The sequence below is a fragment of the Sander vitreus genome, chromosome 20, assembly GCF_031162955.1.
Source record: "Sander vitreus isolate 19-12246 chromosome 20, sanVit1, whole genome shotgun sequence".
Taxonomy (NCBI): Eukaryota; Metazoa; Chordata; class Actinopteri; order Perciformes; family Percidae; genus Sander; species Sander vitreus.
Window position 1 is genome coordinate 22,557,264 of NC_135874.1, and position 13,542 is coordinate 22,570,805.

The 13,542-nt window shown below is 41.3% G+C and overlaps 1 protein-coding gene across 1 annotated transcript in view; it reads right to left on the minus strand.

The window, feature by feature from the left end:
- alk (ALK receptor tyrosine kinase) overlaps positions 1–13,542 on the minus strand; it is an 84,461-nt gene that overhangs the window by 26,929 nt on the left and 43,990 nt on the right. The window contains exons 8-12 of the mRNA XM_078277891.1: positions 9,649–9,814; positions 7,974–8,121; positions 4,134–4,244; positions 2,412–2,553; positions 837–1,004 (exon numbers count right to left, since the gene is read on the minus strand). Of these exons, the coding sequence (XP_078134017.1) occupies positions 837–1,004; positions 2,412–2,553; positions 4,134–4,244; positions 7,974–8,121; positions 9,649–9,814 (735 nt within the window). The remainder of the gene's footprint in view (positions 1–836; positions 1,005–2,411; positions 2,554–4,133; positions 4,245–7,973; positions 8,122–9,648; positions 9,815–13,542) is intronic.

Genomic DNA, 13,542 nt, shown 5'->3' on the forward strand with positions numbered 1-13,542 from the left:
TATTTAAAATGTCAATGTAATTTCTGTTCATGCCTTATGCTGTACTTCCCCCAGTTATCTACTGTGGATCATTAAAGTTGATCTTACACACCGCTTAATGATATACACTCAGTACAATGAGATACAAGATGTCATACTTTAATACTGTGTTTGAACAATTCACGGTCTAATCCAGAGTGATTTCAAATGAGTGAGCAGTTAGAGGGACAGGACATGCAACTATTTCTGGGATATGACCTAATCCCTTATCTGTATAAAGCGGGATTTATGCTTCTGTGGAGGCTCCACGCAAAGCTTTCGCCGTAGCCTATATAAGTGGCCTAAGTTATTAATTGAAAACGGTTTGTTTAAAGTAACAGTTTGGAGTAATTTACATTTCCACAGTCCTTTACGCTGTTGTTGTCTAGGGGGAACGCAGGATTGTTTTCCCCCAGAAAGGGGCGTGGTGATGAGACCTTCCCTCGGATGACGTATTGCCGGCCTAACATATACTCGAGGTGACCGGTCCGCCGTCTGATTTCATGTGTGTAGCAAGTGAGCACAAACATGAACGTTTATGTTGTCAAGGAGGTTAAATAAGAACTGCCCACACTACTACACAGAACTTGAAGTCAGTTAACACTCAGTGTAGCGGAGCCTTTACGATTAATTAACCGTCACGTTTTAAAGCACGGTTAATGGTGAAATCGCTTAATCACTGCATCCCTACTCCACGTACCTACGTAGGTACCCACGCCGTTGATTTAACACAGAAGCATAAATTGGCCTTAAAATCTGTATTTATTTCACTTTTTTTCTGGATGGTCCAGAAAAAGTTGCAAATCTTTTGGACTCACCTCTGTAGCCTCCGCCAGCACCCCCGGACATACAGCCACCCCCGCCGCCCCCGAAGCCGCCGCGGGTCTGCCAGAACTTATGACAGGCCTGCCCTCCCTGGCCTCCGAGCACCAGCGGTCTGCCACCCTGACTGGCAGGAAGAGTGTCATTCCAACCTCCGCCTCCACCTGTCACGAAACACAACACATTTTTGATATGATGTGGAGTTATATGCTGTGTAGTGAATCAGAGTGTGTGTAACAGAAAGAGCGAGTGAGGCAGTAAGCTCTTAAATGGGTAAATGTTGTGGGGAAAATGCTAAACTGCAGAAATGCAGTGTGTCTGTTGGCAGGCACACACACACACACACACACACACACACACACACACACACACACACACACACACACACACACACACACACACACACGTTTGTTTCACTATCTTTGTGGGGACCTGTCATTGACATAATGCATTCCCTAGCCCCTTACCCTAACCTTAACCATCACAACTAAATGCCTAACCTTAACCCTTACCCTAACCATAACCTAATTCTAACCCTAATCCTAAAACCAAGTCTTAACCCTCAAACAGCCCTTTAACCTTGTGGGGTCCAGCATTTTGTGACCCACAAGGCTGTGCAGACCTCACAAGTATACTGTATTCCCCGGTTTTTGGACCCCACAAATATGGCAAAACACACACACACACACACACACACACACACACACACACACACACACACACACACACACACACACACACACACACACACACCTGGTAACACAAGATAAAAGTTATAGCTCACATATTCCCCAACAGTAGCCAATTTAATTTTCCTCTTTCATTTCCCTCCTTCTCTGACGCCTGAGAGATACAAACAAATGACGAAAAATTCACATCTCACCACACTGGCAACAATACACCCCAGGCATTTTGAATATTTAATTTTTCATTCAGTACGTTTCCTCAAAAGTAAACCTTGGGCTTTGTGAAAATGTAAAAATCAATATCTTATGTTTTCTTGGCTGTTAGTCAACACTGAGCACATAAATAATGCAATGTGCAGTGCGCATGGATGTAACATTACACTGGTAGAATAGAGCATGTAGTTCTGTGCTCCATATGTATAATCATGATTAGGGCCCCGCTGTATTTTGTTTTCACCAAAACACCAACACTGGCACACTAAGATGGAACGTCTACGAAACGTATGCATTAAGACAGGATAAATGGATGTGTTTACAAGTACAGGTAGTCATCAGCACTTCCACTTCAGGCTATCAGTAAACTCAGTTTATTAATTTGTGTGCATGCAGAGGGGAATACAATAAACGGTGCCATTGTCATCATAAAGTGGGGAAAGATAAGCCATATACAGTACACTACAGTTCTGTAATGGGGTATTAGTCATCTGCTCATCTCATGCACACTAACTACACTGTCTCTCCCTAGACCAAGCTCTCTCACTAACACTCACACAACTGCTACAAACTATATACTCAGTATATTGATTTTCCCTACACATGCACAACACACAATCAGCTGCACACACATTCAAATGGTACCCACACACATTTGAAAGCTGTGTTTACCTGCAGCGTTTGACTTCCCGTTGCGTCCCGGTTGGCTGGGGTCATAGTCCATCTGCTCCAGCTGAGTCTCTGATAGGCTGCTGTAGCCTCGACCACCTCCGCCAGCAGCGATGATGAGGGGGAAATACACATCTTTGTCCACCTGGGTAATTATTGTTTATAGTTAGATTTATGTGATACCTGCTCTTCAAAAGGAGTAGTTCATGATTTGGGGAAAAACGCTTATTTGCTTTCTTTCTGAGAGTTCGATAAGAAGATTAATACCATCTAATGTGTGTATGGTAATTATGTTGCTGTTGCATTTAGCATTAGTTCAGCATAAAGACTGGAATTTAATGGGAAAAGACAGCCTGGCTCTGTCTAAAGGTAACAGAATTTGCCTACCAGCAGCCCTAAAGCTCATAAGTTAACATCAGGGTTTGAGTTATAATTAGTTTTTGTGGGGGTCTCTAAAATAACATTCTATAATATCTATAATAACGTTAGCGATGTGGATAAACAAATAAAATAGGGTTCCTAGTACGCGCACTCTCATTTACAGGTATCGCTGAAGCAATGATTATTTTTTTGGGGCATTTTAGGCCTTTATTTCCACAGGATGTGGACAGATGAAGACTTGATAGGGGAGAGAGAAGGGCAACGACATGCAGCAAAGGGCCACAGGTCGTAGCCAAACCCGCGGCCGCTGCATCGAGGAGCAAACCTCCACATATGTGCGCCCGCTCTACCAACTGAGCTAAACCGGCCACTGGTGCAATATTTTACTACACACCTTGTGATTTGGTGGTGAAGTTCAGCCATGCTGTCATTCACTAGAGAATATGGGGCGTTTGGAAAAAACTTTCTCTCATTAACATAAATAATACTAATTACATTGAACTCCAAACCTGGTTAACATTTTATGTTCGATTATTCTACAGAAACCTAAGTGTAGAAACAACAATAAGCTAAGTTAACAGGCTGCTTGTTGTAGTTTCATATTTATTGGACAGAAATAAAAGTGGTATTAATCTTCTCATCTAACGCTCTGCAATAATGCAAAGCATGTATTTCCCAAAATATGAAACTATTACTTCAAAGAATACTTTGGGTTATGGAAAATTGGCATGTTAGTCAGCTTATCTGTAGGGCTCGGTGATATGGAGAAAATCAAATATCACGATATTCTTGACCAAATACCAATGTCGATATTGCGACAATATTGTAGGATAGACAATTGGTGCTTTAACAAAATATTATTTACACAATGAGATTTTTGATAATCATCAGAAATGTCGATTTAATGACAAAGTGTATAAAGGCAAATAATAGAACAGCTAGAACATGCTGTTGAGTTCAGAAAATGACATCACTTTACTCTAATGCAGCCTTCAAAACCAGGAAAAACCCACACTTAATATATTACGATTCTACGATATCCAAAATCTAAGACGATATCTAGTCTCATATCACGATATCGATATAATATCAATATATTGCCCAGCCCTACTTATCTGTTTGGCGATGATGAGAGTAGAGACACTAAATAACTCCAGTGCTTCATGATCAATTGTTATATGTATTGTACTTGTAGCAACAGAGAGACTGGGTTGATTTTATATATGAGACACATATTTTCATCATAGCATACAAATTCTTTACAAACTACGTGTAGTTTCAAAATATTAAACATAAAAATATCTCCCTGTCCCTGAGTGTGTCATTCCCTTAGCACCTTCTTACCTTGAACACATAAGTAGCCCCGCCACCTCCTCCTCCGCCCCCTTTCACTTGGGTTTTGTTCACCATCGTGCTGCTCTGTTCCAGGCAGATCCTGTTTAGCTTGAAGTTGGACTGCAGGGAGGAAGAGAGATGTCAGTTCACCAAAGAATTGCTTTTATGGATGTCACTGTATGAGAAGGCTGAGCAGTTGCCAAACCCCCAGCTGCTGTGAGTCTAAGGCTTTAGCATTAAAATGGTGAGCAAATACCACACAGAAATATCCAGATGCACACAGGGACTGAGAGGCAAGGACCAATGTTCCCTTTATAAGACAATTCCAGTGAGATTGGAGTTATTTACTGATTTCCTGTTTATATGACTGTAAATCTGTCTGACTATTGTAGAACAGCTTCCTGTTCATAGTGATGGATTAATGTTACTGACTGAATAAGACATCTCTGGAGTTGATTTCTATGCTATTTGAAACCTAATTGGAGTAAATGAGGCTGATGGGTTTGACACATTTTGTAAACAATCAGGCTCTATTTACACATCTGCAACATAATTAACTATACAGTATATATAATTAGTTTTTGACATTAAATGAATGTTATATCCAATCAATCCCCCACCACTGGAAACACACGCAATGATAGGTTTGTCACACCTGCGTATCTTTATTACTTTACTTGATAATATATTCAAGTTCATGTTACCAGGTCAATTGATGGGAGTTTAACTGCATACCAATAACAAAAGTCATCTTTGTCATCTTAACTGTATGTTGAAACAGTCAAAAATTATTATACGGTCAATATGTTTTAACTTGATTAACCTTGTTGACTGTCAATATCTTTTTAACTTGATGAACCTTGTTGACCAATAACAGTCTGGCAGTCAGCTTGTCATTGTCCCAGAAATACAGCCTTTATAAAAATGGAACTAGAAGTTTTGTTGGCAAGTGATGTTAGATGTGGGGCTCTGCGTCAGCTGAGGTTTTGTAAATTGATGTGTCTGCCTTGTGTGCGCTATCATGCTGAACTGCCTGGAGCCAGTCCTACTCTGAGAGTGAGAGGGCATGCGTTTTCTCCCCTCACTCTGTCCGAATCTCACTCAAACACTTAAACACACACTCACAGTCGCTCATCTGTCCCTTGACTCCCTTGTCTGTCTGAACCTAAGCTGTGAGAAGCTGGGAGGGAGGTGGAGGCGGGACTTTAGTGACTGCGATTGACAGATAGAGGGGATAAAAGGTAGTGCATTCAAATGTTCTGAAAGACTCTGCCTCACTCTTTATCCCCCCTCAGCCTGGTCTGTCATTGCAGCTTCTCACTTTATGTTGAGTTTGTGTCTGAGAGAGAAGTAATGACACAAAGGGGTGTGTGTGTGTGTGTGTGTGTGTGTGTGTGTGTGTGTGTGTGCACTTGAGAACCTGTGTGTGCACGGTAGAAGGAAAAAGACACGCACGGAAAGAGCAAGTATTTGTCAGGATAAGGGGTGGATAAGGGTGTATCATATCCCTCACCAGAGGGGAGGCTAGGTGTGAGAAAACACTGTTCTACAGCACAAATCACTTTCAGAATGACCCTTTGGAGAGTCGCTGTCTCTCGTCAGAACTGGGGGGAAAATAAGAGGAACCTTAAACGACTTCAGACTCGCATTGGAACACCCCAGTCCCTCTCTGCTGTCTGCACTGAGCACTTCAAGACACACTGTGTTAAAAACTAATAACTGGATGACAGTGGTGAGGAGGACCCCTGCCTACTAAGCTACACATTCTGCCTTTTGAAAACAAAGCCACAAAACACAACAGGCACTTGAGCTGCCTCATGTCCTGCTATAACCACTGTAATACAATAAGCGCTGCTAAATCTGCACCATATAAGAACTCCCTTATTTAAAACTATTAGTGTCATGTAAACATTTAGATTTCATGTGAAGGCTTTTCATTTTTAACCAGATTTCTTTTTTACTCTCTGCTGCACTTTTACTTCTATGGTGTCAATGTTCCTTGTTTTATGCTCTCTCTGTAGCACTTGCCTTTTTAAGATAAGTGCTATTACCAGTTACTTAATTAAGCAGAACATTAATAAGACTAATATATTATGCAGAAGATACTTCTGTGTGAACATATTGTAGCTGTCTTTGCATAACACATGGCTGATATTAATATGGACTCAATTTATTATCGTAAAAAGTAGCATTTTAGGACATTGATACATAAATGTGTTAATGTGTATGTCAATATATCTATTAACAGAGAGATTGATTCCCCCATTGGCAATGTACTATTCTAAGGACATAAAAATATCTATACAACTTGTGTGAATTTCACAAAAAGAAATTAATTTTACTGTTTTGTCTAACAATTTCAGAATTTGTGGGTAATTTCCTCTAAAAACAAACATACATAAGCAGCAATGATAAGGGCCAAACTTTGGCAATTATAACCCATTTTCACTATATTTTCAGTGGCAGGACAGGCCTTAGTTTTCAAACATTTAAATAGCTGATGATGGATGGTTTCATTGGTGACTAGAGGGACTGTGAGGGTTTTAGTCTCAGTGTTGTGAACTGTGAGGGAAAGCATGCTGCAGCCAGTGAAGAAACTCCAGAGTATAATGGATGACAGCCACCCCTGGCAAAATGTAATGTTGAGTAAGCTCAAGAAAGACAACTGCGAGCTTCGTTCACAGATTTAAACAGTTGTGGGTGGCCATAACATTTTACGATTTAGAGCAGGGGTATCCAAAGCGAGGTCAGGGTCCATGAGGAGGATTAGCAGATTCTCGGTTCTTTGAATTTGAGAATGTCAAAGTTATCCTATTAAAGTCCAACTGAAACTAAATGGCTTTTTTTTGGTCTGCTACAGCATACCAAGCATTTTCTTTATTTTCTGAGCCCAAAAGATGGCGCTCTCTGTCCTACAAAGGCTTGAAAGCACACTGAATTTCCATTCCTTGAGCATTTTTCTTTAAACCAAGAGTGCCATCTAGTTTGGTCAACAAATACAACTAATGGTTTATAAAGTTTCATTTGGACATCACTAGCATACAAATCACCTCTGAATGAAAACAGAAAAAAGCAGAAGGGAGAGATTTGGTTTTTTTTGTTTCATAATGGCACCCCTAAGTTTTACATTAATTTGACGGAATACAATTCTGTATCCGTCTACATAGATGGAGACCATGTCTGCGGTCGAAAAGTCTTTTTTCCTTGGGAAGGTTCCTAGTGAAATATACCGTAAGTATCTAAGTGGCAACCAATTGGAGACACCGCACAGCATTGCAAAGTCCCGGTAACCAGAGCAGACGTAGTAACGTCTCTTGCGAAACAATGTCTGATCATTTTAATGAAATGAGCTGGTTTGACCATGGAGATGCAAGAAATATGCACTAGTCCAGAACACAGGACCTTCTTCCTGTATTTACTTTCTTGCTCCCGCCCCCAGATACATCCGACCAATAAGAGGAGTGGACGTTCTTGCGTGATTTGTATTTTGTGATTTTGGTACGCTTGGATTTTTCCAGGTGTCAAACCAAACCAAACCAAACTGAGGGCAAATCGCTCCAAGTTTACAAACTCACCAACTGATTCGGACCAAAGCAAACAAACTACAGGTGTGAAAACGCCCTAAGATGCGCTTTTAGTAGTCCATGTCACTGCCGGATCCGTACTAAAGCCTGATTTGTTCTATGCATGTGCAAAGATGGTCGAGGTTAGACATTAACCTTGACTGGCTAGGGTCAGTATAGCCTATTAGTCAGGGGACAGGACCTGAACAAAACGGGTTTCCAGTATGGATCTGGTAGTGATGGGTAGGTTACTGAACATCTATGTACTGCATGGTAATAGACTTACATTGGGGCATGCGTCCTCTCCTTGCTGTCCCACCAGGATGAAGAGCAGCTCGCCCTTCCTCAGCAGGAAGTCTCCTGTGATGTAGACACCATGGGACCTGCTCATGGCCAACACGCTTCGGCCGCCAGCTGCACCGTAGGCTGTGATCCTGCGGTGTAACAGAAACAAATGACACACACACAACACACAAATAAAACAACTCATTAGCAGGATAATTATCCTAATGATACAGGAAACAAAAGGATGGTTGATTTTGTTGTTGTTACCATCTGGTTGAGAGTTTTTTATGGGCAATGGGCTATCCTAAGCTGTACAGTACAATAGGTGTTAATCAGAAATAATCTGAGGCTCATGAACAGCACCATGTATTCCACCTGCGATTTCATGAGTTCACAACATTAAATAACTAAAATTAATTTGGAAACACACATTTACCCTGGGTGTTTTTAATATAAACTGTTTGAATTAGCATGGTACACATACAGAAAGCCAAGCGCAGACTACAGAGTGCATGGGCACACAAACACACAGAGACAGGCATACAAATACACACACCTTCTTAGCAGAAGACACTCATTTCAAATGCTCCAGTGTTCTTGCCAGGATAAAAAACACATTTTGACAACACACAACTTGATTGGTTTTTGGTGGCACTTCCATATTTCTCTTCCCCGGTGGTCGAGCTTTGTGGGAAGAGAGTGAACGCTGCCCGGTGCTCAGTAGCTACCTCAGCTGTTTGCCTAATGGCTTTTGGGAGATGCAGAGCACATATTCATCTCTGTGACCGTCTGTCAGCTTCATTTACAGGTTCCGCCAGCTAAACCAGGCAGCATTCAGACCACTATTCTGGAGCTTGTGCAGAGACAGAAGGTGTTTTTCTAAAACTCTGGGACATGTGTTAAGACGGAGCTGTCCACGCTGTTGTTTGTTGGGTATTTTAAGACTCAAGAGATTTGGCAGGGCTGAGTTTAGCTGTGTGTGTGTGTGTGTGTGTGTGTGTGTGTGTCTGTTTGCTTTTGTGTTGACGTGGGAGGCTAGAAGCTTTCAGATACTTTTTTTTGTATGAACCATCCAAGTCAAATCCAAGTTAAACGCCTCAGAAAACGCCTTATGTTGTCATGAAGGCCCACAGGAGGCATATTGATCTCTGCACAAGGTAGTGGATATTACAGCATTAATCCCAGAGCCGTACACAGTTTGAGGTCAGGGTGCTAAGGCTGATTATTGAGGTATTTCAAAGCCTAAAAGACCACTAACATAGATGTGGAGGTGGGTGGTTTTTGGAGTCCAAAGGTGTGGAGTTATTCATGCTATTTAGCTGCCATTAATCCAGCCTCTGCTCCGTCCTGCAAGAATCTGATAGTGATATTTCTCTGTTTGCTTGTGGAAGCTTGATGTACTGCTGATGCACAGAGGAGTGGAGGTGGGCGTGAGGAAGCATTGTTGTGAAAAATGTTAGTTGCACAGCGTGGATTACTAAGAGAGGTTGAGTGTCTATTGTAGTGTATGTTGAGTGCTCATGAGGCCAAGTGTATGTAACTAATGATTGGCCCAGCAATGCATTAAGACCCTTAAGAAAGACATACAAATAGTACAAAGAGTGGGTGTTGTACAAATAATGGTAAGGTCTGTTTGTTGTGTGCTCTGAGGCTTTTTACTCTGGCAACAGCCCTACCTGTAGGTGCCAGTTTCTGGGACCCTCCACCTCTGAATGCCTTTGAAGGGCCCTCGGGTGCCAACAGTCACGTTGACGTTGCTGTTCCAGTAGGAGTTGAGGCACTGAGTGGGAGTCGGGCCTTCAGGGCCCACAGCCCCACAGGTATGAAAAATCCATTTCTTGGCTGCACATGAAGATAAAAAAAGAACATTTAGCACTTCATGGAGCACACAGCCGTAGAAGCACACATTCTGTATTCGGTCACACATGCACTTAAAGATGACAGACTTAAAGATAACAGAGAGACTGAAATTCAGTGTGCGACACAGACTCATTACAGTTCTATTCGTCCAACAGTAATTCCACTTCAACATTCCACACCACTCCACTTTCACATCAATATAACTTAAATATACAGATATGAAAAAAATTATAACAATGGTAAGTCAAGCTCCGAACTGGGAGCTACTCGTATTAGCTGCTACTGTCATCATATTCACAACTGCAGCAGGGGACGTAGTGACAGGATCACAGGTGACAAACATTTCTCCTCATTTTCTGTGTAATCCCATGTGTGGGTGCTAATTGGAGTTCTTTTCACTGTAATTAGCACAAGATTAGTCTTGTCAGATGGACGTGGAAGGACTTAACGCTGCAGTACTAAATCCTGATTTAAGGCTTGTGAACACAGAGCAGCAGGGAAGACACCAGGCAGTGAAGCACCTCTCTCTCTCTCTCTCTCTCTCTCTCTGCTCGGCTATGAAGACTCTGAGACTACTTTTTAATTTAAGAGCTGGGCTGCAAATCTGACACCAGGTAAAGTCAAAGTCATTCCTGCAACAGAACAACTCACATGATGGCTTTCATAGCCTCTGAGTTGCTGCTCAATGTGATTGTAACACTGTTTGTGATTAGATACTTGCAGAATGCGCTTTTTAATTATGTTGTTGTTGTTGTTAGGACAGATGCAGCAGTAAACTGATTAAATGGTACACAGGAAGGACAAGAGATGGCATGAGACTAGTCTCAGGAGTGCAACTTAAACTTATAATGCTCTCACCACAGCACCTTTTGATGTTTAAGTCGCCTGCTGTGTAGTGCCTATTAGAGTTGAAGCCCAGCAAGTGAGATCCCAGTATAAGGCTTTCTCGCCAAAATCCACTCTCTCTGACAAAACAACTGCAGGAAGCTGGTATATATTTAGCATGCGTGTGTGCATGTGTACCTATGAACAACAAAATGAGAATATATACAATTTTCTTATTAATTATCTACATTTCAGTTATGGAAAGAAATTGTGCTTTCGCAGAAAAAGAAGTAATGAGCTTTTGGGATGTAATAATTTTGCCAGGAAAAAGCATTCATCTAGAGTGGCTGTTGCTGCCAGTTCAAATGATGACTAACATTAGTGCTGAAACCTGGATGGACTGCAATGTCGGGCATCCAATTTGTCAGTCTGATCCTCACGATTGGTTGGGTTCCAAGGACACCTGGTAAGTGATCCAACATCAGTGCTTCATACTGAGCAATGCTCTGTCGTTTCAAAAACATCTCTTCTGAGTTTGGTAAAGTGTTGCCAGCAGAGACAATTTCAAGCACGCCATTATTTTCAAAAACGCTTCAAAACACCACTAGAGTAAGAGAACGATTTGGAGTTCAGTCTGGTTGTAGCAAATGCACTTCTACTGTAAAAAATAATTCCTCTATAATACCATTCAAATTTCATTTGTTATTTTTTTTTATATTTAATGCTCATATGCAGCATGTTATAAATATGTACTACACTACTCAGGCTTATGCATTGTCAATGCCACTATAAGCATGTGGTTGTTGTTACACGTTCTGTCCACTAGAGGGACTACCAACATCAGCCTGGCTTTGAAGGGGATCTACGTCATGGCCCATTGCATTTCTGGGACGCCGCTCTCTGTTTACATTATTTTCCACCACGGGCACACAGCGACAAACACAAATCAACAGAGAACTCTGTAATGAAACATTATCTAACAAGTGTAATGAAGAGTCTCTGTTGTAAAGGCTAATGTTGCTCGGTTAGCACAATGACATCATGTTAGAAAGCACAGCTGAAACGATTTGTCATAACTAAGTAACAATAGTGTTAGCCACAATGCTAACGGCATTGATAACTTAGCCAAACGGTGCTGCCACTATTATTTTAGTGATTTAAAAGCAACTTGTTTCTTGCAGATTGTCACGTTACTGAGAATACATCTATAAGAAGGTAATATATGAAGTCAAAGCTAACTCTAACAGCTGTAGGGCAGCTAACATAAACTTTAGCTGTCTCCTTAAAGCTCCCAGCTAAGCTCCTATCACACACAGTTAGAAAACAAGAACGAGCTACATAATGCAGACATAAGCATTGTGGCTCGGTGGATGTCAATTTTAAAGTCATGTTAAAACAATTTCCCATCCTTCTTCCGATTTCCAGCCGCAGCCTGTCACTCCCCGTTACTCGGTACGTAACGTTAGCTCACAATGCCTCACTGCCGTAACTTATTGTTCATCAGACGTGACATGAGAAGAGGGAGATTAGCTGACATTAGCCAACGTTTTTATTTATTAAAAAAATCACATTCAAATAGTAATTTCAACATTCGAATAGTATTGATTTTTTTATTATTCGAATTATATTCGACTTTCGGAATTCGTTCCAACAACCCTATTGTGGAGTGACTGGAGTTCTGTCTGGCTGCCATCCAGCAGGAGTAAATTGATTCCTCAAGTCAGTATGTTCAACACCAACAAGGTAAAAAGAGTTAAGACTGCTGAGAATAAATCCATCACTGGAGCAGAAAAGCCTCCAAAGCCAAACGGTGCTTTAGATGTAAATCTTACTGTGCTTAATAGGTTACTCTGAGGTGGCAATCAGTTAAGGTGGGACATGTTGAAGAGAAATAACTAAAGGTAAGATATAGAGTCTGAATGTTGCATCTTCATTTTGTTTTTCTTATATGAAGAAGTGAGTTCTTGGCATGGATTAAGAACCTTGTTATGTAAAGTGAGCTTGACTTTTTGACAATAGCGCTGCTGGTGTCGAAGATAGCCAAATATTCTGTTCGATTTCTCTCTCCCATCTCCTCAGGGTGCGGTTGGACACTCCAACCAAGCGGATCGATCTTGTTGGTCCATAAATATGAGTGGGCTCTTATGCACACATGGCCACACACACACACACACACACACACACCAGCCATTCTGTGATAGGCACTCGGCAGAACAAACAAAAATAAGACGTACCCCCCCCCCCCGGGGAGACTTTGCCTGACTATTATATGAATTTCCTTATCAGTGGACTTTGCCAACAGTGGTATGCCATCATCATAACAAACACTGGCCTCAATCAAAGAAAGGGGCAACGCTGAACATTGTCATCAATGAGGAATTGAGAGAGAGAGAGAGAGAGAGAGAGAGAGAGAGAAAGGACTCAGTGCAGACAAAATGTATCTGATTGGATTGCAATACTGGCAACAATGTTCCAGAAGTATTTATCTCCTCTGAACATTATTAATACAAGACAGCAGTAAACATGTCATTCTTTATGAATGACAAAGGCAGTCAGCCAATCTGTAAAAAGTCAACAAGTGTTTCATCACCCAGTTAGGCTTCTGAATAGTTTTCAAATTAAGGAATGAAGCAATGAGACTTTCAGTTTTGTGAAAAATGATCATCACTTGGTGATACAAGAAGGCATTTTGTGTCTAACTGATATTTAAATTAGATTGAAATTGTGAGGCATACATTCTAATGTTTTTTTATTTTTTATTTTTTTTACTTTAGCCATGATTGGGATAGCCTGGTTCCAGATCAGTTCTTTGGAGAAACAACTGAGCCAATCAGAACTGTACAGGTTGCACTAAGGCCGGGTTCAGACCGGCAGTAGCCCTGCAT